Below are 25614 nucleotides of genomic sequence, written 5' to 3' on the forward strand. Positions count from 1 at the left end.
TGAAGATAAAGAGTCTCATGGACTTTCTTCTCCCAGCGGGCTTCAAACTATAGTCCTCAGATCTCAGCTGCGTGAGTGGCTAGACCTGCAAGGGTGAGCGATCAGCACCTGGCTGGGAACAGCTTTTACAAAGCCGAAGAAGCTGATGAAATAAAAGAAAAATAAGAAGAAAAAAGAAAAAATTGAGCAAATAAACAAAAATGCCTTTTAGCTATGTAAGGTGTCACACTCCTACATTCTCAGCCTTTTGAAAGCAAGAGCAGGAGGAACACTTGACATCATGAGTTTAGACCAGCCTGGCATCAGAATGAGACTCTTATCTCAAAACCAAAAGAAAGCCGCCTTTATAAAGTGAGCTGATAGGGACCGGAAGTTTAGCCTAGTGGTAGAGTGCTCACCTAGCATGTACGAAGATCAGGTTCGATTCCTCCGTACCACATACACAGACAAAAAAACAGAAGTGGTGCTGAGGCTCAAGTGGTAGAGCTCTAGCCTTGAGAAAGCCCAAGGACAGTGCTCAGGCCCTGAGTTCAAGCCCCGGGACTGGCAAAAAAGAAAAAATCCAACAAAAAATAAAATGAGCTGGTAAAATGTGTAAGGGTCAGTGCAGAGCCAATCACCTTCCAGGTGCAGCCACAGACCAACTGGGATACCACCCATCTTCTCCCACAGTGACCAACAGCAAGCACAGCCTGGAGACGTAAGAAGTCAAGGAAGTCAGGCGCAGTGGCTCTCACCTGTAATCGCAGCTACTCGGGAGGCTAAGAGCTGAGACTCTTATCTCCAATTAACCTCTAGAAAACAGGAAGTGGGGCTTGGCTCAAGAGTTAGGTGCTAGCCTTGAGCTGAAGAGCTCAGGGACAGCACCCAGGCCAAGTTCAAGCCTCATGACCCACAAAAAAAAAAAAAAAGAAAAAGGAGAAGAAGAAGAAGATGAAGTTCCGCGCTGGGGGAAGGGGAATTCACAGCTCAAGGGTGAAGCATGAGATCAACAGCTCAGGGCCCACAACCAGCCCTATATTTAAAAAGAAAAACAACGTCTTCAAGGACTCAAAATCTCTATAAGAATCCATGAATAATAATACTTACTTAACACCTTTCCAAGAAAACAGCCTTTCAGAGTTGAAGACCTTCTCAAATCGCTTTACTAGGTATCTGTTCATCCTGCATTCAGTTGTAAAAAGAAATATGTCATGAAAAAAGTTTCTGAGGGTCACACTAGCTTTAGGTTAAAGACTCCAGCTGTCCCAGGCAATCGTCCAAATCTGAGCTCCACTACTCCCCATGAAGCCCGGGGGAAAGTGACTTAGCTTCCTTGGACCCCACTGTCTGGACTGGAACAATCACTAATATAAGGGACCACTGCTAAAGAGTAAATGAGTTCATTTTGCTCTCAATAAATCTCTGCTCTCTGAAAAAAAAAAAAACAGAGTGAATGAGTAAATACACAAAAGTACTTAAAAATGAGCTAAGACAGCTGGGTACAGTAGCTCACGCCTGTAATCCTAGCTACTCAGGAGACCTGAGATCTGAGGACTGCGGTTCAAAGCCAGCCTGGGCACTAAAGTCCATGAGACACTTACCTTCAATTAAAACCACTAGAAAAGCGGAAGTGGGGGGCCGGGAGTTTGGCCTAGTGGTTAAAGTGCTTGCCTAGCATGCATGAAGACCCGGGTTCGATTCCTCGGTACCACATACATAGAAAAAAGCCGGAAGTGGTGCTGAGGCTCAAGTGGTAGAGCTCTAGCCTTGAGAAAGTCCAAGGACAGAGCTCAGGCCCTGAGCTCAAGCCCAGGACTGGCAAAAAAAAAAAAAAAAGAAAAGCGGAAGTGGTGCTGTGGCTCAAAGGGTAGGGTGGCAGCCTTGAGCTAAAGAGCTCAGGGACAGCCCCCAGGCCGAGTTCAAGCCCCATGACCCACCAAAACAAAAAAAACAAAAACAAAAAAAAAAACCAAGGCTAAGGGCCTGGCCCAGCAGTAAGAGTATCTGCCCAAATAGATAGCAAAACGCAAGGCCCTGAATTCAAAATTCCACTTACTGGTAGTGGAAACCAATATCGTGGTTGCCAACAATGACTTTTAGCTGCACATGACGCGGGTGTCTGAAGATTTTCTGAAACCGCTGCACGTCATCAGCCCAGGCCTAAAAGAACACAAGGACGCCCTCTTCAGGCTGGGAAGGTGGCACAGTTGTTAGAAAACTCGCCTAGCATACATGAAGCCCTGGGTTGCATTCCTCTGTACCACATAAACAGAAAAGGCCAAAAGTAGTGATGTGGCTCAACCGGTAAAGTGCTAGCATTCAGCAAAAGCAGCTCAGGGATGGTGCCCAGGCCCTGAGTTCAAGCCCCAGGACTGGCAGGGGGGGAAAAAAGCCTTCTTGCCTGGACTAAAATAGGGTTTTTGAGGCATTAATTCCCTGTTGCAAATCATGTTCACATAGATCACATAGAGTGATGAAATTTTAATTCTTTTTCCAAGTCTATTACAATACATTCATTCATTCATTCATTCATTTTGTCAGTCCTGGGGCTTAAACTCAGGGCCTGAGCACTGTTGTTGGGCTTTTCTCAAGGCTAGAGCTCTACACCACTTGAGCTACAGCACCACTTCCAGCTTTTATCTATATATGTGGTATCAAGGAATTGAACCTGGGTCTTGGTGCATTCTAGGGAAACATTCTACCACTAGGCCACACTCCCAGCCCTACTTTTAATTTTTTAAATATTCCAAGATTCCTTGAAGTCCATAAACTCCAGATTAAGAAAATGCTTCAGCTCAGGAGGCTGAGATCTAAGGATCATGGTTCAAACTCAGACCAGGCAGGAAAGTCCTTGAGACTTTTAGGTCCAATTAACTACTGGAAAACCAGATGTGGTGCTGTGGCTCAAAGTGGTAAAGCACTAGCCTTGAGCTGAAATGTTCAAGGACAGAACACAGACTCAGAATTCAAGCCTCATGACTGATCAAAAAGAAAAGGGGAAAAAAATCTTCAGATCCATGCATGTTCAAAGAACAGATGCAGGAAATGTCACAAATGTTCTAGATGTGCTCCAATTGAGACAAAGGTGACAGTGTCATTCAGAATGCACATCCCCTGTGGCTCACACTGAGAATGAGAACAAGTGATACTAGAAAGAAAAACAAAAGATTCATAATTAATTACAGCATCATGATGATAAGGACACCTGCACAGCCATGTTCATCTCTGCACTAATCACAATAGCCAAGCTATGGAAACAACCCAGATGCCCCACTACAGGTGAATGGATACAAAATATGTGGTACATCTATATAATGGAATTCTACATAGCCAACAGACAAGATAAAATAATAGTATTCCCTGGGAAGTGAATGAATCTAGTGCAAATCATGTTGAGTGAGATAAGCCAAGACCAAAGGAACAAAAGGCATATGGTCTCCTTCATATGTTTATATTAGATCCAAACAGTACAAGAGCAATGACTCAATCAATAGTTACTCAAGGTTACTGACATGAAAGTGAAAATATGACATATAGATATATGTCTATGATGGGAGATAATTCTATAGACACATTGATATATAGATCGATATATATCTATGACATACAAAGACTTGGCTTAATTTTTGTTTGTTAAACTTGACATTTGAAATATGATGTAAAAAATCAGTTAATAAAAATCTTTTAATAAAAATAATAAAATACATTGGGCCGGGAATTTGGCCTAGTGGTAGAGTGCCTGCCTAGCATGCACAAAGACCCGGGTTTGATTCCTCGGTACCACATACATAGAAAAAAGCCAGAAGTGGTGCTGAGGCTCATGTGGTAGGGCTCTAACCTTGAGAAAGCCCAAGGACAGTGCTCAGGCCCTGAGCTCAAGCCCAAGACTGGCAAAAATAAATAAATAAATAAAAATAAAATACAGATTATTCTGACATTTGCTTTTACTATTAAAGCATCAGAATTATGTTACTCTAGATTTCGATTGTTGTTTTTGTTGTCATTCTAATCCTTAGGCTTCAACTCAAAGCCTCATGCTTTCTCTTAGCTTTTTCACTCAAGGCTGGCACTTTACCACATGAGCCACACCTCCATTTCTGGATTGGTTAAGTGAAGGTAAGAGTCTCACAGACTTTTCTGCCCAGGCTAGCCTCAAACTACAATTGTCAAGTCCCAGCCCCCTGAGTAACTAGAATTACACAATCATGAGTCACTGGCATGACTCTGTAGTTCTTCTTTTTATATGCCTAAAAATATTAACTGCACAAGTAAATATCTTCCTATAACATATAAATATCCATCTTCTGGGTTATGACCAACTATCCTGAAGTCGTTTTTTGTTTTTTGTTTTTTTTTGGTCAGTCCTGGGCTTCAGTGTCCTTGGACTTTCTCAAGGCTAGAGCTCTACTACCTGAGCCTCAGCACCACTTCTGGCTTTTTTTTCTATGTATGTGGTACCAACGAATTGAACCCGGGTCTTCGTGCATGCTAGGCAAGCACTCTACCACTAGGCCAAACTCCCCGCCCCCTGAAGTTTTAACTATGGTACAACCTGGGGAAACAGGCTAGATAACGTCCTTCAATACATTTACAAAGACTGTGCTTTAAGAGATAACACAGAGTAACATAGCCAGGTGCTGGTGGTTCATTCCTGTCATCCTAACTACTCAGTAGGCTGAAATCTATAGTTAAAAGCCACCCTGGGCAGCCAAATCCAAGAGTTATCTCCAATAAAGTAAAAGGCTGGGAGTGGAGGTGTGGCTCAAATGGCAGGGTGCCAGCAATAAGCAAAAATCTTAGCAAGAGTGCCAAGCCCTGATGTGAAAGCCCCACTATTGGCACCAAAGCAAAAACAAAAAACTGAAGTGAGAATAGCAGGAAATCAGAATAACAAACTTAGAAAATCATAAAGTGTTGTTCTTAGTTTGCAAAAGCAATATACACAATTCAGTGTATAGTTATTTTTTTACATGTAGTATTTCTAGTAACTAATATTTAACTAGAGACTACATTATAATAAATATTACAACTGTGTAAAGAATAAGCTTCGAGTACTGTCCTAGAAAAACCAAAGATTTCTTGTTTCAATACCCTCATATAAAATCCCTTCTAAAATCCCTTTGAACATCAAGAGTATTGCTGGGCGAGGTGGCTCACACGTGTAATCCTAGCAACTCAGGAGGCTGAGATCTGAGGATCAAGGTTCAAAGCCAACCAGGGCACAAAAAGACTTAAGACTCTTCTCTCCAATTAACCTCTAGAAAACGGGAAGTAGGGCTTGGTTCAAGGGTAGGGTGGTAGCCTAGAGCTGAAGAGCTCAGGGACAGTGCCCAGGCCTACGGGTAGGGCAGTAGCCTTGAGCTGAAGAACTCAGGGGCAGCGCCCCAGCCAAATTCAAGCCTTATGACCCATGCCAAAAAAAAAAAAAAAAAAAGGAGTGTATTTGGGACTGGGAGTTTGGCCTAGTGGTAGAGTGCTTGCCTAGTATGTACAAAGACCTGGGTTCAATTCCTCAGTACTACATAAATGGAAAAAGCCAGAAATGGTGCCATGGCTTAAGTGACAAGAGTGCTAGCCTTGAAAAAGCTCCAGGATAGTGCTCAGGCCCTGAGTTCAAGCCCCAGGACTAGCAAAACAAAATAAAGTTCTGGGCTAAGGATGTAGCTTACTACATCCTTACTACATGTATGCGCATGCCTAGCACATGCAAGGCCTGGATTCCAGTCCCAGAATGCTGTATCCCAAAATGAAAACAAAAGTGTAAAGTTAAATGTCCATTACAACATGTATTCTGACTTTGAGTGGTAATTGAAATGGAATCATTTGCCTGTTTCTTTGTCCCCAAAAGCTCATAGAACTGTATATCCCAAGCAAATGATGTCTGACCAATCTGTCTTAAGCACATGCTAACCACCCTTCTACTGCTAGCCTCACGACCATGCATTTCAACTCAAGCCAATATAGCTTCACAGGTGCTCTGGGAGCTATCTATATGAAAAACTCCAGTCAGAATTAGGGCACTTCGACCAGAGGTCCTACCTGAGGAGAGCTCCACTTCCCTTCATCAAAGATGTCCCCTAGAATGAAGACGACTTCTGGCTGCAGCCACCACAGAGCTGTCTGGAAAGCTCTCTCCATCTGCCATTCCCTTGAGAACCAAAGGAGAAATTATTCATCCACTTGTTTCTTAGGAAGAAGCCCTTTGTGTCTTCTCGGTCATTTACGAAACAAAGCAAATGGTCCCCTTTTTCTTTCACAAAGGCAGCTCTTGCTGCCTTCCTCCCCTTTGTGGAAAGGCCACTGAGTCTGTATCTTACTAAATATGGGCAATTAAGGCACAAAGGAAAGCCATGCAGCCTCAAATGTGTCATCTCTGGCCATCACTCCATCAAAAGAACCCTGGAGCTGGCAGCCAGTGGCTCACACCTGTCATCCTAGCTACTCAGAAGGCTGAGATGTGAGAACCAAGGTTTGAAGCCAACCCAGGCAGGAAAGTCTATGAGACTCTTTTTTTTTTTTCCTCGGGAGGCTGAGAATTAAGGATCGAGATTGGAATTGGAAGTCAGCCTGGGTAGGAAAGTCCATGAGAACATGATTTCCAATGAACTACTAAAAAGCCTGAGGTAGAGCAGTGGCACAAACGGCAAAATTCTAGCTTTGGGCCACAAAGCTAAGAGCAGTGGTCAAGCCCTGCATTCAAGCCCAAGGACTGATATAAAAACAAACAAAAAATATATAAATTTTAAAAAGCAGTACTAAGAGGCTCAAGTAACAGAGAGGCAGGGCTCAGAGGGGCCCCAGTAACTTGTTTGAACTCAAAACACTCATCAGTGGCTTATATCTGACCTTCCAAGTTTCATGGCCATGAGTACAATGGATATTCAATGCACACGAAGCTGGAAAAATTCAAAGGTCTCAAATATCCTTCTCTGCAAGGAAAATGACTAACAGAAGCCATGCAGCTGACAGACTTCCATAAGAATTCTAGACTTTCCTCCTTACCTTCGTAATTTATCCAGCCAGTGGCCTCTTATTTCCCCAAGCAAGTGGGTATCAGCCAAAAACATGGCTCTCAGCACAGGCTCCTGACCACCACCATGGGCTTCAGTTTTCATCTCAGGCCAATGACACTGGGTAATCACCAGATGATAGATAAAAAATTCACAAAACAGGAGCACAGCCAAGACAATGGCTAAGAGTTTCAGCAGCAAGAAGCTCCTCCTCTTTAGCCTTCCCAGCCTCATTTCATCAGAGCCATGCCTTCTGCCCAGAAGTTGCAAGCACAGGAGAGTCAAGTCCATCCAGACACACTGGAGAATCTGGGACAGGAGGAACAGGAAGCCAGGTCTTAGCAAAGTACCTTCAGGAAAAAAGGAGAGGAGGGTTATGATCCTTAAGAATTCCAGTATTGGGCCAAGGAGCGTGGCCTAGTGGTAGAGTGCCTGCTCAGCATGCACAAAGCCCTAGATTTGATTCCTCGATACCACATACACAGAAAAAGCCTAAAGTGGTGCTATGGTTCAAGTGGTAGAGTGCTAGGCTTGTGAAAGCCCAAAGACAGTGCTCAGGCCCTGAGTTCAAACTCCAGCACTGGCAAAAAAAAAAAAAAAAAAAAAAAAAAAAAAACTAGTATTACTGCCTTTTCTCTTATTAAGAGCCAATGAGCCAAGCAGGGTAGCACATGCCTGCAATTCCAGACACTCAGCTGGCTGCAAGTCTAGGTCATGTAATGAGACATGGGACCACCGCTCAAAAATAAAAAGGAAAGAAGGGAGGATTGGCATAGGAAGCTCTGCCCTCTACCAGGTCTGCTCTGGAATGCTAGTACTTGGCTAGACTCTACCAAGGAAAGTGCAGCAGCTGGCTTACACACTTATGTGTAAGCAGATGTGAAGATGAACTCAGGTGACTCTAGTCGCTGGCAGCAGCTGGTAGCATGGCCTCGGTGGGACTGCTCTAATATGGCTGGCACTCATCACAAAGACAGGCCCTAAGGGTTGACAAGGGACTCTGCCCCTTCAGGTACCCATTGGTCTTTGTTTGGATTCAGTCTACTAGATGCCAGTGGATCACACCTGTAACACTAGACACTCTGGAGGCTGAGATGGGAGGCTCACAGTTCAAAACCAGCCCAGGCAAGAAAGTCAGTGAGATTTTTTTTTTTTAATCTCCGTTTAATTAGCAATAAGCCAGAAGTGGATCTATGGCTCCAGTGATAGAAAACCAGCCTTGAGCAGAAAAAGCTAAGGGACAGGGCCTGGGCCCTGAGTTCAAGCCCTAGCACCCAAACTGAGGGGCAACTGTTTGACTCTGCTATCTCACTTTGGAGGAAACAGCAGCTGAAAACACCTATAGGGTTTGTTGGTATTTTTTTGGGAGGGGGGGAGGGTTGTTTATTTTTTTGCCAGTCTTGGGGCTTGAACTCAGGGCCTGGGCACTGTCTTTGCTCTGCCGCCTGAGCTACAGCACAATTTCTAGCTTCTTCTGTCTATGTGGTACCAAGGAATTCAATCCAGGGCTTCATACATGCTAGGGGAGCATTCTACCACTAGGCTATGCTCCCGGCCCCTAGGGTTAGGATTTTTTATTTCAATTAGTACACTTTTTTTTGTAGTTTGATGACTTTTTTTTTTTTTGTAGTATGACAGGGGTTTCACTGTGCTATCTCAATACATGTACACAGTGCACTTTGAAAAAATTCACCCCTTCCACCTAAGTGCAAACCATGGCAGCTTTAGAAGCTCCTCACTTCACATTTCCCAAGATGAAATACCAGAAGGACAAGTTGAGGGCTGTTCTTCTTCCACCCTCACGTCTACATCAGAGAACCAGTTCTGAGCAGTTATGACTAAGGGACAAAGAAGCTGAAAGTCTGGCTTTGCCCAGGGTCAGGAAAGTCCTTTAGGGAATTTGAGCTAAACTGAGGAGGAGTCCAAAGGTGGGACTGTATGTCCTGGGAATCTGGGCTTGGCCACATTCAGCCTCCAGCTGGGCTCACTGGCACTGAGACTCATTTGAAAGAAAGCCACTGAAGCTGGAAACTGGTGGCTCATACCTCAGGAGGCTGAGATCTGAGAAGGGATGTTTGAAGCCAGTCCTGGAAGACAAATCCATGAAACTTTAACCTCCAATTAGCCAACAAAAAGTCAGAAATGGAGCTGTTGCTCACGTGATAGAGCACCAGCCTGGAACAGAAAAAGCCAACTGAGAACGTGAGGTCCTGAGTTCCAAGCCACAGTATTAAACCAAAATAAAGAGAGGAAGAGGAGGAGGAGGAAGAAGAAAAAAAAAAAAGCCACGGCAAGGAGGATCATTTTGCACAGACAGACTAGAGGCTAAAAGTGGACACGTTCAGCCGGTACTGGTAGCTCATGCCTATAATCCTAGATACTCAGGGGGCAGAGATCTGAGGATTGAAGTTCAAAGCCAGCCCAGATAGGAAAGTCCCAGAAACTCTTATTTCCAATTAAATATCTAAAACCATGAAAGTGGAGCTGTGGCTTAAAGTGGTAGAGCACTAGCCTTGAGCAAAAGAAACTCAGGGACAGCACCCAGGCCCCGAGTCTAAACCCTACAACCAAAAATAAATAAAAATAAAAAATGAAGAGCTCTGGCCCTCAAATTTCTAGCTCCTGTCCATAAAGAAAGAAAAATCTCCTACAGAGCTATTTTTATTCAAGAAGAGACTCAGGAAGCATGGAAAGAGAGAAGCAAGCTAGCTAGCTAGCTAGCTGGTGGTACTGTTCTTCGGTGAGAAAATCCTGCTATAGTTCCAATCAGCTCTCTGTATAATGTGATCATTTTGGGGAAAAAAAAGATCAAATATGAATGCCACAGGAACATTGTATATCCCCACAAAATAGTTTAGGCTGGCTGTTGGAACTCTCCTGATGGGTCCTAGGTTAGATTCTGAAGGCCTTGTTGAGGAGTGCAATGTTGAACCCCAGGCAGTTTGGTTTCTACTATCTCACATACAGACATCATAGTGCTAGCTCAGGAAAGACAATCAAAATGAAAACGCAGGCCTGGAGTGTGGCCTAGTGGTAAGAGTGCTTGCCTAGCATGCACCAAGCCCTGGGTTCCACTGCTTGGTACCACATACATAAAAAAAAAAAAAAAAAAAAAAAAACTGAAAGTGGTGTTATGGCTCAAGTGATAAAGTTCTAGCCTTGAAAAGGCTCGAGGACAGTGCCCAGGCCCTAAGTTCAAGACCACCCAGAACTGGCAAAAAAAAAAAAAAGCACTAAAAAACAACCTAAAACAACTGCTCATGGTTAGTATACACCTGTAATCCCAACACTTGGTAGAATGAGAGCAATGAATTTGAGGCCAGTCCTGGCTACATAAGACACTGTCTCTAAAAACCAAAAATAGGAAAACACACAAAAACACAAACTAGTTCAGTAATATCTATGATGGTAGAATTTTTCACAAAAGTAGAAGATACTCATTTTGACAGAATGGGTTTGATGGTTCAGGATTGAAATGTTTTTTTTTTAATTAAATAGAACAAAACAAATAGAAAATCTTGGTTAGACTACACAGAGGAAAGGCCAGGTATAGTAACTTCATGAAACTTTTATTTTTTTTAATATATGTTTCCACATACACTGGCCATGATATTGCAAATGTCATGTATCTCTGCACTAGGCTACTCGCCCCCTTAAGACAGGCAGCTGGCCTTTTCAATCATTACCCATTTCCCATGACTAGCAAGTGGCAAGCAAAGAGTTCAGTGCTCATTGCTGATTCTACTATACCCTCCTTTACCCTCATTTCACCAAACATTTTAGAATTATAAACATTAATACTCTCAGCTAGGTGCCAGTGGTTTACAACTATAATTCTAGCTACCCAAAAGGCTGACATCTAGAGATTGTTTGAAACCAGCCCAGGGAAAACGTTCAACAGACTGTATCTCCAATTAACCAGAAAAGGCTGGGCTGGAAGCATAGCTCAAGTGGTAGGGCAACAGCATGTTGAAACCCTGGGTTCCATCCCCAGTCCATATCAAAAAAAAAAAAGTCTTAGGGACTTTCAGGAGAATCTATTTGTCATCTCATCTTTTAAAGATGTTACTGGAAGACTGGGACCTCTACGAAGGCTCCAAGTTTGAATTTGTTCCCTAAAATCAAAGCATAGCCACATGGAACAAAACAGAAAATGTGGTGTTTTGTTCTTAATTCAACAACAACAAATTAAATCCAGGCCTTGAAAATAAAAATGAAAACTGAGAAGGTAAGGAAATACATGACATTGTGTGGAAGGTTGCAAACTCAATGCCTGCCTGGGTTTCTTAGGAAGGCACCCACCGTCTCAAAAAAGAAAGACGAGGTGGCGAGGGGAGGTGGGGGAGACATAGCACTTTCGGACCAGGTCCTGGGTTCAATTTCTAGCACCACACATACAATTATATCTATATTTAAAAAAAAAAAACATGGGGAACCTTATTTTATATGCGCAGCATACAAGAGCTGCAGTTGATCACTGAAAGCAAAATATTCTTATCCACCAAGTTTTAATTTCTTTCTATGCGATTATTAGATATCTAATTCCTCCAACACACGCGCAATGAGTATGTAGTTAATGAACTCATTATCTCAAATACAGTGTTGCGAAAAATACATAAATCGTCCTCGGCCCATGAAATGCCCTCTTCAAGGGCTCCTCGTTTATCTGGAATCTTGGAGCAGGCTGGCACTCCCCAGCCACCGCGCTCAGGCTGCCAGGCGGTCACTACTTTATCCGTGTTTTCCAGTGTTGCTGTGGTACCTGGGCCTGCAGTCCCCGAGCTCTCCCAGCGAGCAGGCGAAGCGCTTGGTCGACAGCTGACCACTGGCGCGTCGGGAAGGGCGGGCGGTGGGGAGTCCGGGACGCAGAGAGGCCCCGGGCCTCGGTGGAGGTGCCGCTCCGGGGGACGCGGACCCCGAGTCCTCCGGCGAAGCCTCCGCGGCCGGGGCTCCCTGGACGCCGGGCTGCGAGGCTGCGAGGCGCCGATCTAAACCGCCCAGCCGAGGCTGCGTGGCCCTCGGGTCCCCCGCCCGGCGGATTCGCCCGGGAGGCCGCCGCCAACGGGAGGGAGGGCGCGCGGGCTGGAGGCCGGGAGGAGACGCCGGGGCGCTCCCCCGCGCGGCCGGGCCCGGAGCCGAGGCGCAGCCTCCGGTGTGCGGCGCCGGAAGCGGCCGGTGGCGCGGCGCCCCGGCGCTTCCGCCCTCCTTCCGCCGGAAGCCCCGGCGCCCGCGCTCGCCGCGCCCTCCCCGCCGTGGGACTCGGCCGCGGGCCCGGGAGGCGAGGCGCAGCAGGGAGACCTGCAGAGGCTCTAGCGAGGGATTTCTTTTCTTTCTTTTTAACAATTACTCGAATAATGTTTGCAGGGCCGACGTTTCCACGTGCTCGCGCATCCACTATTTTACAAATCCTGGAAAGAAGCCTGAACATAGACAGCAGACACCACGACGAGCTGGCCAAGTAACTGAGCTCAGGGTAACGGACATGCGCACAGCCAACGAGCTAGATGGGGGGGGGGGGGGAGTAATGCAAGTGAGAACCAAGGGCAGGCTTACCAGCAGCAGGAGGGGGACAAGGGCTTGCTGACTCACCCAGGGCCTGTACACTCCACGCGGAGGCCAGATGACCTACTAACTGGACGGCCCGAAGACTCCATCCAGGGTCTGCAAACTCTCCCCCACCCCTCCCCACATCCACAGCAATGGAGTGACGGGGAGGGGGGATAGCTAATGAGCCAACCCTAAGATGATAGGAATGGTTAGGAGCCAGCCCTAAAAGTGGCTAGGAGGTGGCTTTGATGTGTGAATGAGGTGGCTGGGAAAAGACCTTGACCTGCCCTAAAAGCTGCTGCTGAGGATGCTTGAGTCTCAGTATGGTCCTCCTGGGCTCCAGGCTCTTCCCAGCTCAGAAGAGGCTTTGTTTGTCCTCTGAGGGTGGTGGGAGTAGCGATGAATCTACTCCGTGTTTGCACTCCCAACTGAAGAAAATGATCGCAGTTCTGAGGTGACCCTGACTACAGCCACACAGGTGGGAGATGATGAGCTTACTGAAGGAGTGGTGACACCGATCCAGATTTTACAGAATGAACAACTAGATGCCTTGAGTGATGAGGGAGCACCAGCCATTCGCCAGGCATGGTTTATAACCAAAGGGGATAAGGCTATTCTAAGTAACAGAGCATGTGATCCGAGGAAGATGTTGCTGTATTGATAAACAATATATAACCTTATCTAAAGGTACATGGAATGAAAGATGCTAGATACCATCTTTGTGATGTTAAAAGACAAAAGAACAGATTTCTGCAGCATGGGGCTTGAACCAGACTTTGTTTGCAGTTTATAGAAGAGTGCTTCACAGGTCTGATGACAGAAACCATGTGGGAAAATATACACCTGGTGAAATTGAGAGGCCCAGGGAGGTTTGGACAAATCATAGCAATGACTCCTCTGTCAATGGCCAGTGTAGACTGGTGAAGGATACTTGCAGCATGGGAAAATGGACAGGAGGTGGAGAAGAGACTTGCAGAGGGGTTCAAGAATTAACCAGCACTGAGCCAAGTGACACAAGGATGTCTTGGGCAGCTGTGTCCTAAATGGCTCAACTACCTGAACTGGAAACAGAATGGGAGTACTGAGTAGATCAAGGAAGATGATATCAATCTCATCCTTAGGATAGCAGAACTTGAGGTAGCTGATGAAAATGACATAAACTAGGATCTGTAAGCTCAGGGCTAGAGCACAAGCCATTCACCACAATGGCTTCGAAGTCGACCATCAAAAGGCAAGTTGCAAGCTATAAGAATGTTTCATTCCCTATCTTAATAAATATCTTAAACAATTATATAGGGGCCGGGAGTTTGGCCTAGTGGTTAAAGTGCTTGCCTAGCATGCATGAAGACCCGGGTTCGATTCCTCAGTACCACATACATAGAAAAAAAAAAAGCCGGAAGTGGTGCTGAGGCTCAAGTGGTAGAGCTCTAGCCTTGAGAAAGTCCAAGGACAGTGCTCAGGCCCTGAGCTCAAGCCTAGGACTGGCAAAAAAAAAAAAAAAAAAAAACAATTATATAATGGGCTTGGAATGTGGCCTAGTGATAGAGAGCTTGCCTAGCATTTATAAAGCCCTGGGTTCAATTCCTTAGTACCACATACACAGAAAAAACTGGAAGTAGTGCTGTGGCTCAAGTGGTAGAGGGCTAGCCTTGAGCAAAAGAAGCTCAGGGACAGTGCCCCAGTCCCTGAGTTCAAGCCCCAAAACTGCCAAAAAAAAAACCCCACCCAGTGCTTTTGAAGAATAAATCAGGATCTGGAGTTCCAGTAATTCCATTGTCATTGTACAACATGTGCAGATCAGAGTCCAATAATTCAACCACATCTCCAAGCTCCAGCATTGCATATTCCAGTCTAGATTACCCAAATCCCTTCAACAGACTCTTCTGCTACTGTTGCTGCTGCTGCTGCTGCTGCTAACCCAGAAACAGTAACATTAAACAGTGGAACACTACAGACATCTAAGATTCTTCCATCTTTCTGTTTACAGCCCACAGGCCTTCTAGGCCCCTCCCTATTTCAAATAAGCTCTAGTCAAGGTCTTCTCCTGACTGACAGCTGGTCCCACACTAACCCTGATAGCCACTACTCTCCTGAACTGATCATTCATGCTTTATCTCCAGAACATCTGTTGACCATGAGCAACAATGGCACAGTAAAACGTCACATACCAAGACTGTTGCTACAGAGGACATCACATCTTCCACACCCCAAACAGAATTAACTGCTGGTGATATTCAGTCATCTGATTTTCAAGAACCTCCGGATGCATTAGAAGCAGATGATTTCCCAGCTGAAATTCTATCAGCCTAAGATGACTTAATGACTCATGTATCCAAATTCAGTGACCAAAGTAGCACAGAACTGAAGAATAGTACTATGGCCAGAACAGAAGAAGAAATCTCAAAAGATGTTAAGGAATTGGTGAACTGTCATTAAGTAATTCTTAGAGACAGGCAGTTGTACAAAGAAGTCACTCTATGAAGTTACAGTATCTCCAAAAACAGAAGGGCAACCTTCAAAAGGTTTAATTCACCCATTCTTTTGGTTGATATGTAGCTATAGTATTTTAGTCACATACACATGATGTTGATGCTTTGACTTTTTGCCTCCTCATAAGTTTGTCCTTTGAGGAGCAGTTTTATGACAGGGTGTACTTGGAGAGTGAATGGAAGTATTAACTGTCATCCTTGCATTTAGTGTTTTCAGAAGGGAATTGCATATACTAGAAAAAATTTAAACCACCAAACTTGAGTTTAAAAGCCAGCAATATTCAACTCTACTGATCACACATGGCACTCTATCCAGTCTTTGCTCGGCCAGGATATTTCAGAAAGTCCTTATCTCCATGATCTGTAGAGCTGATTACTGGCCTTCTTTAAAAGCATACACAGTATTAATTTGAGAAGCATACAAATACCAGGAGATTTATGTATTTGTGTGGCAGTGATTTTTAGTAAGCCCACTACTGGCAGTGGGGAGATAATTTAGGCAAGGTGAAGAGAAATATGGATAAAAATAGAAAAAAAAAAACTACGGGAGTGGTCACTGGTGGCTCCTTCCTGTAACCTTTAGCTACTCAGGATGATATCTAAGGATCAAGGTTCAAACTGAGCCAAAAAAAAGTCCATGACACTTTTGTTTTCGTTTTCTTTTCTTATTTTTCTGTCAGTTATGGGACTTGAACTCAGGGTCTGGGAGCTGTCATTGAGCTCTTTTTTGTTTTTTTTTTTGTTTGTTTTTTTCCCCTCAAGGTTAGCTCTCTGGTAGTGCAGCAGGCTCCTTGCTGTAGCTTTGCAAACTCTTCTAGACAATACAAGGCCCAATTAGTGAGGCAATAAATAAGCAGCTTCCATCCCTTTTACCTTTAGATGGCCATCCTTTGGGGCAGCTATAACCATATAAGATGCCCTTGGAGTGACCTGGAAAGCTGCAAGACCCGTTGTCTACTATTTGGGCAGTTGCCATAAATCCTAGCCTCCGCATCCATACCAGAGCCCTGCCACTAGGAAAGTCCCCTCCATAGTTTCTCAGTAGCACCTCAGACAAAGACAGGTGTCTTTTCTCCCTGTGAGACTTGGCCTTTTTGTTGGCAATAAACTTTCCTTTGTTCTACATGACTGTGTGCCTGTATGGTTTTCTGGGTCAGAGCTTACATTACTACTTTGAGCCATAGCTCCACTTCCAGTTTTCTGGTGGTTAATTTGAGATAAGAGTCTCACTGACTTTCCTGTATGGGCTAGCTTTGAATTGTGATCCTCAGATCTTGCTTCTGAGTAGCTGGGAGTACAGGCATGAGCTACCAGTACCCAGCTTTTTTTTTTTTTAGTCATGGAGCTTGAACTCAGGGTCTGGGAGCTGTCCCTGTGCTCACTTCCCCAAGAGACTCTTAAAAAGCTGTAAGTACAGTTGTGACTCAAATGGTAGGGTGCTAATCTTGAGCAAAAAAGCCAAGGGACAGTGCCCAGGCCTTGAGTTCAAGCTCTAGTACAGATGGGGGGGGGGGAGTTACATGGGCACTGTGGTAGAATGGCAGCCCTGAAAGATATCCTCAGTTCAGACCCTGGCCCTATGAACATGCTCTGCTGCCTTTTATGGCAAAAAGGACTTTAGGATGTGATCAAGGGCCAGGCCCCTGAGATGATGGGATTACACTGGATTATCCTGTGGGCACAATCTAATCCCTAGGTCTAATCACATCTGATTTTTTCCCAGGGCTGAGGGTACAGTTCAAATGTAGTGTGCTTGCCCAGCATATCTGAGGCCCTAGGTTCAATCCCCAGTCATGCTGAAGTCTGAGGGAGATATGACAAAGCTGTGGAAGGTCATGAATTGACCTGCTCAACTGTTGCTGAAATCTGAAAAACAGAGGAGGAGTTGCTACTGATTTATTATTTATTTATTTATTTTTGCCAGTCCTGGGCTTGAGCTCAGGGTCTGAGCACTGTCCTTGGGCTTTCTCAAGGCTAGAGCTCTACCACTTGAGCCTCAGCACCACTTCCAGCTTTTTTCTATGTATGTGGTACCGAGGAATTGAACCCGGGTCTTCATGCATGGTAGGCACACTCTATCACTAGGCCAAACTCCTGGCACTGCTACTGATTTTTTAATGCCCCACACAGGATCCTTTTCCTCTTAGAATTGTGAAACAAGACCAAGAGCTGTTGACACAGGAAGGAAACTTTTTTTTTTTTTTTTTTTGCCAGTCCTGGGCTTGAGCTCAGGGCCTGAGCACTGTCCTTGGACTTTCTCAAGGCTAGCATTCTACCACTTAAGCCTCAGCACCACTTCTGGCTTTTTTCTATGTATGTGGTACCGAGGAATCAAACCCTGGTCTTCATGCATGCTAGGCAAGCACTTTAACCACTAGGCCAAACTCCCGGCCCCAGGAAACTTTTTTTTTTTTTAATTCTGTAGCTTTAGCTCAAGACCTGCATGCTATCCCTTAGCTTTTTTCCTTTCAAGGCTGGTTCTCTAGCACTTAAGCCCAGCTCCAGGTTCAGCTTTTTGCTGGAAACGACTTTAATGGACTTTTCTGGCTGGGTAGCTTTGAACCTCTATCTTCAGATCATCATAGCCACCCTAGGTAGTAGGATTACAGGTGTGAGCCATCAGCGCTTGGCTGAAAAGTTGTTCTACATTATCAGGACACAGTCCATAAAATGATTTCATCAGCAAAAATAAAACCATTAAAACAATAAAACGGATATTATTAGAACTTCTAGAGTGGACTTAGGAATTGAAAGGGCTTCATTGAAGTCTTAATTGATTACATGATACTGTCATTAACCTAACCAAGAGTGTACAACTCTACTTCCTTACCATGGGAGGAAAACTAAATAAATCAGAGAAATGTACCTTGTGATTGTTAAGATTTACTCCAGGGGCCGGGAGTGCTTGCCTAGCATGGCATGGGTTCAGTTCCTTGGTACCACATACACAGAAAAAACCAGAAGTGCTGGCTCAAGTAGTAGAGTGCTATTCTTGAGAAAGCTCCAGAACAATGCCCAGGCCCTGAGTTCAAGCCCCCAGGACTAGCAAAAAAAAAAAAATATTTTTTCACTCTAACTCCAATTCCAAGGGTCTGGTTTTTGCTTTATTTATGTGCCAGTACTAAGGCTTGAACTCAGGGCTGGCACACTGCCTCTTAACTTGTCCACTCAAGGCTTATACTCTACCATTTGAGCCACAGCTCCACTACTGGCTTTTAGGTGGTTAATTGAAAATAAAAGTCTCATGGACTTTGAGAAAACATTAGGACAATGCTCAGGCCCTGAGTTCAAGGCCCAGGACTGGCAAAAAAAAAAAAAAAGCCTGCTTTTATACATCGGGGCTGCACTCCAAGATCACGACCTTGGGGTGTAGCCCTCGCACATCAGCTCCTTCCCTGCTCAATGAATGTTTAGCATCCTAATCGTGTTCTGAGTGGTCTCATGGTTTGTTACCTTTGGACCCCACTACACCACGTGGAAGAAGTCCCTGAGCCAGGAATGTGGCCTAGTGGTAGAGTGCTTGCATAGCGTACACAAAGCACTGGGCTCGATTCCTCAGTACCACATACACAGAAAAAGCCAAGTGGTAGAGCACTAGCCTTGAGAAAGCTCAAGGACAGCGTCCAGGCCCTCAGTTCAAATCCCAAGACTGGCAAAAAAAAAAAAAAATGAAATCCCTGCTCCCGTAGGTGATTCATAATGAGCAGCTTTTTATTTTTAATTTTGTACCAGTACTGGGGCTTGAACTCAGAGCCTGGGTGCTGTCTCTAAAGTTTTTCACTCAAGGATGCGATCTACCACTTGAGCCTCACCTCCACTTCTGGCTCATCAGTGGTTAATTGGAGACAAGAGTTTCGTGGACCTCTTTCTGCCCAGATTGGCTACAAACCTCAACCCTCAGTTCTCAGCCTCCTGATTAGCTAGGATTACAGGTGTGAGCCCCAAACCCTTTATTCTCTGTGAAAACTGGCAAGAATACTTTTATGGACTTCTCTGATGTTGGTGGAAGTTATAGGCTCCACTTTCTACCTCTCTAACAGCTCCTTCCGTGTAGGAAAGTTGCCTGGTGATCACGTCATTTCACAGCTGTTGAGGTATGCTGGAATCTCTCTAAGTGGCAACTGTGCTTCTGCATCTTTGTTTTTGATATCCAGTCATGTGCTCCAAAAAACTTAAGATCTTGGCACTTTAAGAGGTGTATTACAAGGGGCTGGGAGTTTGGCCTAGTGGTAGAGTGCTTGCCTAGCATGCACGAAGACCCGGGTTTGATTCCTCAGTACCATATACATAGAAAAGAAAAAGAAAAAAAGCTGGAAATGGTGCTGAGGCTCAAGGGCTAGAGTTCTAGCCTTGAGAAAGTCCAAGGATAGGGCTCAGGCTCTGAGCTCAAGCCCAGGACTGGCAAAAAAAAAAAAAAAAGAGGAAGAGGGGAAGGACAAAGACAAGAAGGAAGGGATAAAAGAAGGAGGGAGGGAGGGGAGGAGGGAGGGAAGGGAAGGAGAGAGTAGGGAGGTGAGGCATGCCATACCCTGCAAAGAGAACTTCTTTATGGCCATCTCACCTCCAGAATGAGGAAAGTTCAAGCAGCAGAATCTATTGCCCTTTATGGCTACCCAGACCAGTTCTGATCTGCTATGGGAAGTTAATATAAGGACATGCATTTTGGGAGTTGTCAGCGATTTTGGCTTTGGAGAGGCTGTCTTCCACAGTAGAAAGTACAACACTAAACCAGATGCTAGTCTCCGTTGCAGGGTGGAGGGAGGAGGTACTAAGAATTGAACTCAGGACCTTGGAAGCATCTATCCAACCACTGAGCAATCCCTGCCACCAAGCTGTAAAACATTTTTAGTGTTCTTATTTGAAAATCTGGTTTAATTTTAATAGTAATTACAATTCAATTTATGTCATGGACTTTAGTCTTGGATTTATTATACCATCACAAAATAGGAATAGGAATATAATTGGACATACTACTTTGAAGACAGAAGCAGGAAAGTAGTGAGAGTTCAAGATCAGCCTAGACAAAGTTTGCAAGAATCTATCTCTAAAACACAGCTGGACATTGGTGGCTCGTGCCTGCAATCTCAGGAGGTTGAGATCTGAGGATCAAAGTCCAAACCCAATCTCCAAGTAATCACCAAGAAAGAGCTGGAAGTGGATCTGGGATTCAAGAAGTAGAACACTAGCTTTGAGCATAAAAGCTAAGGGGCAGCACCTAGGGCTTGAGTTCAAGCCTCAAAACTGGCATCAAAAAGAAATAGAAAACAAAGTTTGGGATATAAAGCTCAAGACCCATAGCTCATGAAACCCGAATCCATGAGTTCAATCCCCAGTATAAGGGGTAGAGAGTGGAAAAAGATTTTTTTAAAGGCTTTTGAGAAAAATTGAATAATTTCTTCACAAGACAGAGCATTCTCCATTAAAAATATTTAAAGAGAGATTCCCTTCTTGAACACTTGTTTGTTAAACTTGTCATTTAAAATGATGTAAAAATCAACAGGCCGGGAGTTTGGCCTAGTGGTTAAAGTGCTTGCCTAGCATGCATGAAGACCCGGGTTCGATTCCTTGGTACCACATACATAGAAAAAAAAAGCCAGAAGTGGTGCTGAGGCTCAAGGGGTAGAGGTCTAGCCTTGAGAAAATCCAGGGACAGTGTTCAGGCCCTGAGCTCAAGCCCAGGACTGGCAAAAAAAAAAAATCAACATTAATAAATTCTTTAAAAAAATAAAGATGCTTTAATGACTTTACCACAGGAAGATAAGACAAACAAGAATATTTTGTGCCTTCCATCAACATGTTTGCTAATAATTAGCTCAAACTCCTGTCGAACCCAGGTCTTGCGCATGTAAAACCTGGGCCAGCACAAAGCACAGCATTTCAGGCTCCCACTATATGATTCTACCCCAGAGACCAGGGCAGTGCCCAGGCCCTGAAGTCAAGGCCTGCTTCCAGCCAAAAAAAAAAAAAGAGAGATCCTCACCTCAGGCAGGTGGACAGGGCTGACAGTGAGACTGGGGTCCAAACAATCTCAGGCCAAGAAACTCAACCATCAAGGATGAAGTGTGCAGGGCTAGAAGAGAAAGCCAGTTGAGGATGTGGGCCATGGGAAGGACCTGACAGCGGGATGATGGGAATTCTAAATGTTACCACCAGGGGGCGCAAGCTGCCATCTGTTATAACCAGACTCAACACCAAAAAGGTGTATCCCTTGTCAATGGTTACAGTGAAACCCTGTAAGGTAAGAAAACACACAAACCACATTTTGAGAGGTCGAATCTTGGAGTCTTTATTTCTTTTAATATATATATATATATTTATTGTAATTAATAGAAGGGTTACATTATATTCACCAGATAGAAGGTGTATTACTTAACGATCATTGCTACCCCTTCTCATGTTTTTGTCCCCATTTCCCTCCCCTTGGAGTCTTTATTAAAAGGCCAGCGAGTACATGATGGACTCCTGTCTCAAAGCCCAGCAGCCAGCCAATGCACTCAACACTGTTAGGAAACTGCCATGAAGGCCAGAGAGAAAAGAAAGAACAAAAACAATTCAACAAACCAATTCTGCTCTAATGGAGAGCTGAACTGGGATGCCATGGTGACCAGAGATAAACATGGGGACATGTGGCATGGCATCCTAGTACCTAAGCTAAATAGGCCAAAATAGGGCCAGGTGAGGGGACAGGGTCACAGGAAACCCCCAGTCCCAGGCACTGGACTGACAGGTTTAGTAACCTATCAGGTATGCCCGGCAGGGGAGGTGGGGCTTCACCTCCCTCTCCCGCCTCCCCACCATGAAGACAAGATGCCAGACCTTATATGGACATACTCAGGTACCATCAGAACTTTTCCATCTAGGGAAGAGAGGCCTGGCCTTCCATATAGGGTATACTTAGAGTCTATACAGAGGCTGGTGCTTCAAGCCATTTAGGGAGGTTATCAAGACAGAATCCGAGCATTCTCTATACAAAGCTTTCATAACACTATGCATCTGCTTGTCTCTGAAGCAGGGTTCTCTCCTAGCTCACCTTGAACTAGGCATCTGCATTCAACCAATAGCCTCTGTCACCTCTAGGCTTTTCAGTACTGTGTGGAATTCCCTCCACCCAGCAAGACACACCAGGATGGCTGCAAGAAGTTCAGAAGACTACTTTATCCTAACCATAGGTTAGGAAAGCATTCTTTCAAGGAGATTCCAGGAAATACAAGTTAGATAAGACACAATCTAGAAACTTCTAAATTTACTTTTTTTTTTTTTTTGCCAGTCCTGGGCTTGAGCTCAGGGCCTGAGCACTGTCCTTGGACTTTCTCAAGGCTAGAGCTCTACCACTTGAGCCTCAGCACCACTTCCGGCTTTTTTCTATGTATGTGGTACCGAGGAATCGAACCCGGGTCTTCATGCATGCTAGGCAAGCACTTTAACCACTAGGCCAAACTCCTGGCCCTACTTTTTTTTTTTTTTTTGCCAGTCCTTGGGCTTAAACTCAGAGCCTAGGCACTATCATTGGACTTTCTCAAGGCTAGAGCTCTCAGCACCACTTCTGGCTTTTTTTATGTATGTGGTACTAAACCCAAATATTCATTCATGCTAGGCCACTTTACCACTAGGCAAAACTCCCAACCCTTAAATTTACTTCTTATACCACCTGTAAAATCTAAAAACAGATCAACATCATCCATAATATTGTCTATTCATATTTGTATGATGCCGGTACAAATACAAACACTTGAACTCAGAGCCTCATACTCTTTCCAGTTTTGTTCTCAAGACTAGCATCACTTCCAGTTTTTGATGGAGTCTCATGGACTTTCCTGCCTGGACCAGCTGTGTTTTAGTTGTGATCATCAGATCTCAGCCTCCTGAGTGGTTAGGATTATAGTTGTGAGCTCACCTTACCTAGCTTACTGGGTAGACATTTCAAAGTCCCAATGCAGAACTGAGAATATAGCTCAGCTGTAGAATGCTTTTCTAGCATACTCAAGCCTGGTTTGATCCATAGTACTTCAAAATAATAATCCAGTAATGCCCTACATTCTTGGAATGTCAGTCGGGATACTTCAGAGGCACTTGCACACTCATGTTCAGTGCAACAATATTCATAATAGCCAAGGTACAGGAGCTGCCCAGATAACCTACAACTGATGAATGAATCAAGAAAATACAGTAATATATATAATGGAGTATTATTCAGTCTTAAAGAATGAAATTGTGACAGTTACAGAAAAATGGTTGTCAAGTGAGTAAGCCAGACTCAGAGGACAAAGGCTCACATGTTTGTTGGTTGGTTTGTTTTCTCATTTGTACATGCTAGACCTAAAACATAGACTTATAACCATGTGCTGGTGGCTCACGTCTGCTATCCTAGCTACTCAGAAGGCTGAGATCTGAGGATTAAAGTTTGAAACCAGCCAGGGCAAGAAAGTGAATGAGATTTTTATTTATAATCAGCCACCAATAAGAAAAAAGAAAAACTCAAAGTGTGGATGTAGCTCAAGTAGTAGAGAAGCAGCATTGAACAACAACAAAAAGCTAAATAATAGTGCCTTGGCTGTAAGTTCAAGACCCAGTATCAACACACACACACACACACAAAAGAAAGGTAAACTCAAGCCAGGGAGGTGGCTCACACTTGTAATCCTAGCTACTCAAGATACTTATCTCCAATACTCGACCAAAGGCCAGAAGTGGAACTGTGGATCAAGTGACAGAGCACTAGCCTTGAGCAAAAGAGCTCAGGGAGAGTACTCAGGCCCTGAGTTCAAGCTCCAGGACTCGTACATGTATACATGCATGCACAAACACACAATAATAAAGTGTGGTTTATACAGTGCAGTATTATTTAGCCATCAAGAATAGAATCCAACCAGGTACCAGTTCACACCTGTGATTCTAGCCATTCAGGAAGCTGAGATGTGAAGGATTACGGTTCAAGGCTAGCTCAAACAGAATAGTCTAAGTGAGTTCAAAACGCAGGACTTGGAAGTATGGGTCAAGTGACAGGGCACCAAGCCAAGCGATTTTGGAGACTTGAGTTTAAACCTTAACCACAAAAATGTCATACAGATTGTGAAATTTAAATAAAGTCTTTAGGAGAAGCTAAATAACTAACATACACATATAATGGGATAGCTATGATTGTAAAGCCTGGCATATCAATTACTGGCTAAGATGTGGAGATTCCTGTCACATTGCTGGTAGCATAGAGTGGCAATGATCTTTCTAGAAAACATGGCATGAGTTAGTAGAGCTTAAATGGACATGTGCTCTATGGCACAAGAATTCCATTTAGATAACATATAAATAAAATACACAGGCACATCAAAATTCAGAGGTATCACTGTTAGTAGCAATGTACGTAACAGCCAACAAATAGTAGATAGATAAATAAATATGCACACAGTGGAGTGCAATTATCCAGGAAAAATAATAATTTGCAGCTACATGGAAGAACACGGCTGAGTCTAACGTAAGCCAAAAGAAGCTAGATATAAAACGCTTACTGATTCTATGATTAGAGTCCAGTGAGAGAGAAATCACACCAGTTATTTCAACAAAAAGTAAAATAAAAAATTTAGATTGCTATTCTAAAGGTAGTGTACAGAGGGATTACAATTACAGAAGTCAGGTAGTAAGTACATTTCTTTTTGGATAATGTTACAATTATTAACAAAATGACTAAAAATATTAAGGAAAGGACAAAAAGTTTAAGAAGTACCAGGAAGGTTTCCCCTCCAGTTGGGAAACAAATGGTTGGAATTATTCAAGTGTCATGCAAGCTTGGAGGAGAGGCCAGCCCTTTGGGGCATCCTCAAGCAGATGTGTAAGTGCTGTGAAAATGACCAGGGAGACTCCCCTCCCGGACACTGCACTGCCCATCGAAGCAGATGTAGTAAGGTGACATTCAGAGAAACACATGGGAAGGCCTGTGGCTCCCCCTGCCAGCCCCCTCCTGCTCCTTCTAGAACACCTACCTGGATCGAGGATGGAGGGGTGGGGTAGACCACTGCTTGTTAGGTGGAGTAGATGTTCCTGGGAAGTTCAAAGGCAAGAAAAGGCAAGTGTCATCCCAGCCACTGCTGAGAACCATGGTTCAAAGCCAGCCCAGGCAGGAAAATCCATGAGACTCGGATCTCCAACACACACCTGGAACGCCTGTCAGCGTGGTACACACACACACACAACACACACACACACACACACATGCACATCTGGAACACCTGTCAGCGGGGTCTCCACTCCCCTACACACACATACACAGACACACACCTGGAACACCTGTCAGCGTGGTACACACACGTACACACACACACACACACACCTGGAACACCTGTCAGCAGGGTCTCCACTCCCCTACACACACACACACCTGGAACACCTGTCAGCGGGGTCTCCACTCCCCTACACACACATACACAGACACACACCTGGAACGCCTGTCAGCGTGGTACACACGTACACACACACCTGGAACGCCTGTCAACAGGGTCCACACACACACACACACACACCTGGCTAGGAGGCCCGGGCCTGGAGCCCTCCTTCTCCCTTTGGGCCCTGGCAGTGCGGGTGAAGCATAGGGGGGG

At 44.5% G+C, this 25614-nt stretch overlaps 1 protein-coding gene and 1 pseudogene across 1 annotated transcript in view; one reads left to right on the forward strand and one right to left on the reverse strand.

Moving 5' to 3' along the window:
* Nucleotides 1–25313, reverse strand: part of Mppe1 (metallophosphoesterase 1) — a 31767-nt gene extending 6454 nt beyond the window's left edge. Inside the window, exons 1-5 of the mRNA XM_090353424.1 lie at nt 25003–25313; nt 6985–7342; nt 6022–6130; nt 2039–2142; nt 1090–1164 (exon numbers count right to left, since the gene is read on the reverse strand). Of these exons, the coding sequence (XP_090209550.1) occupies nt 1090–1164; nt 2039–2142; nt 6022–6130; nt 6985–7283 (587 nt within the window). The 5' untranslated portion in view covers nt 7284–7342; nt 25003–25313. The remainder of the gene's footprint in view (nt 1–1089; nt 1165–2038; nt 2143–6021; nt 6131–6984; nt 7343–25002) is intronic.
* LOC150049907 (cyclin-D-binding Myb-like transcription factor 1 pseudogene) lies at nt 12581–14975 on the forward strand (annotated as a pseudogene).
* Nucleotides 25314–25614: the final 301 nt, after the last annotated feature.

Source organism: Megascapheus bottae, chromosome 19 (assembly GCF_031878675.1).
Source record: "Megascapheus bottae isolate mThoBot1 chromosome 19, mThoBot2.hap1, whole genome shotgun sequence".
Taxonomy (NCBI): Eukaryota; Metazoa; Chordata; class Mammalia; order Rodentia; family Geomyidae; genus Megascapheus; species Megascapheus bottae.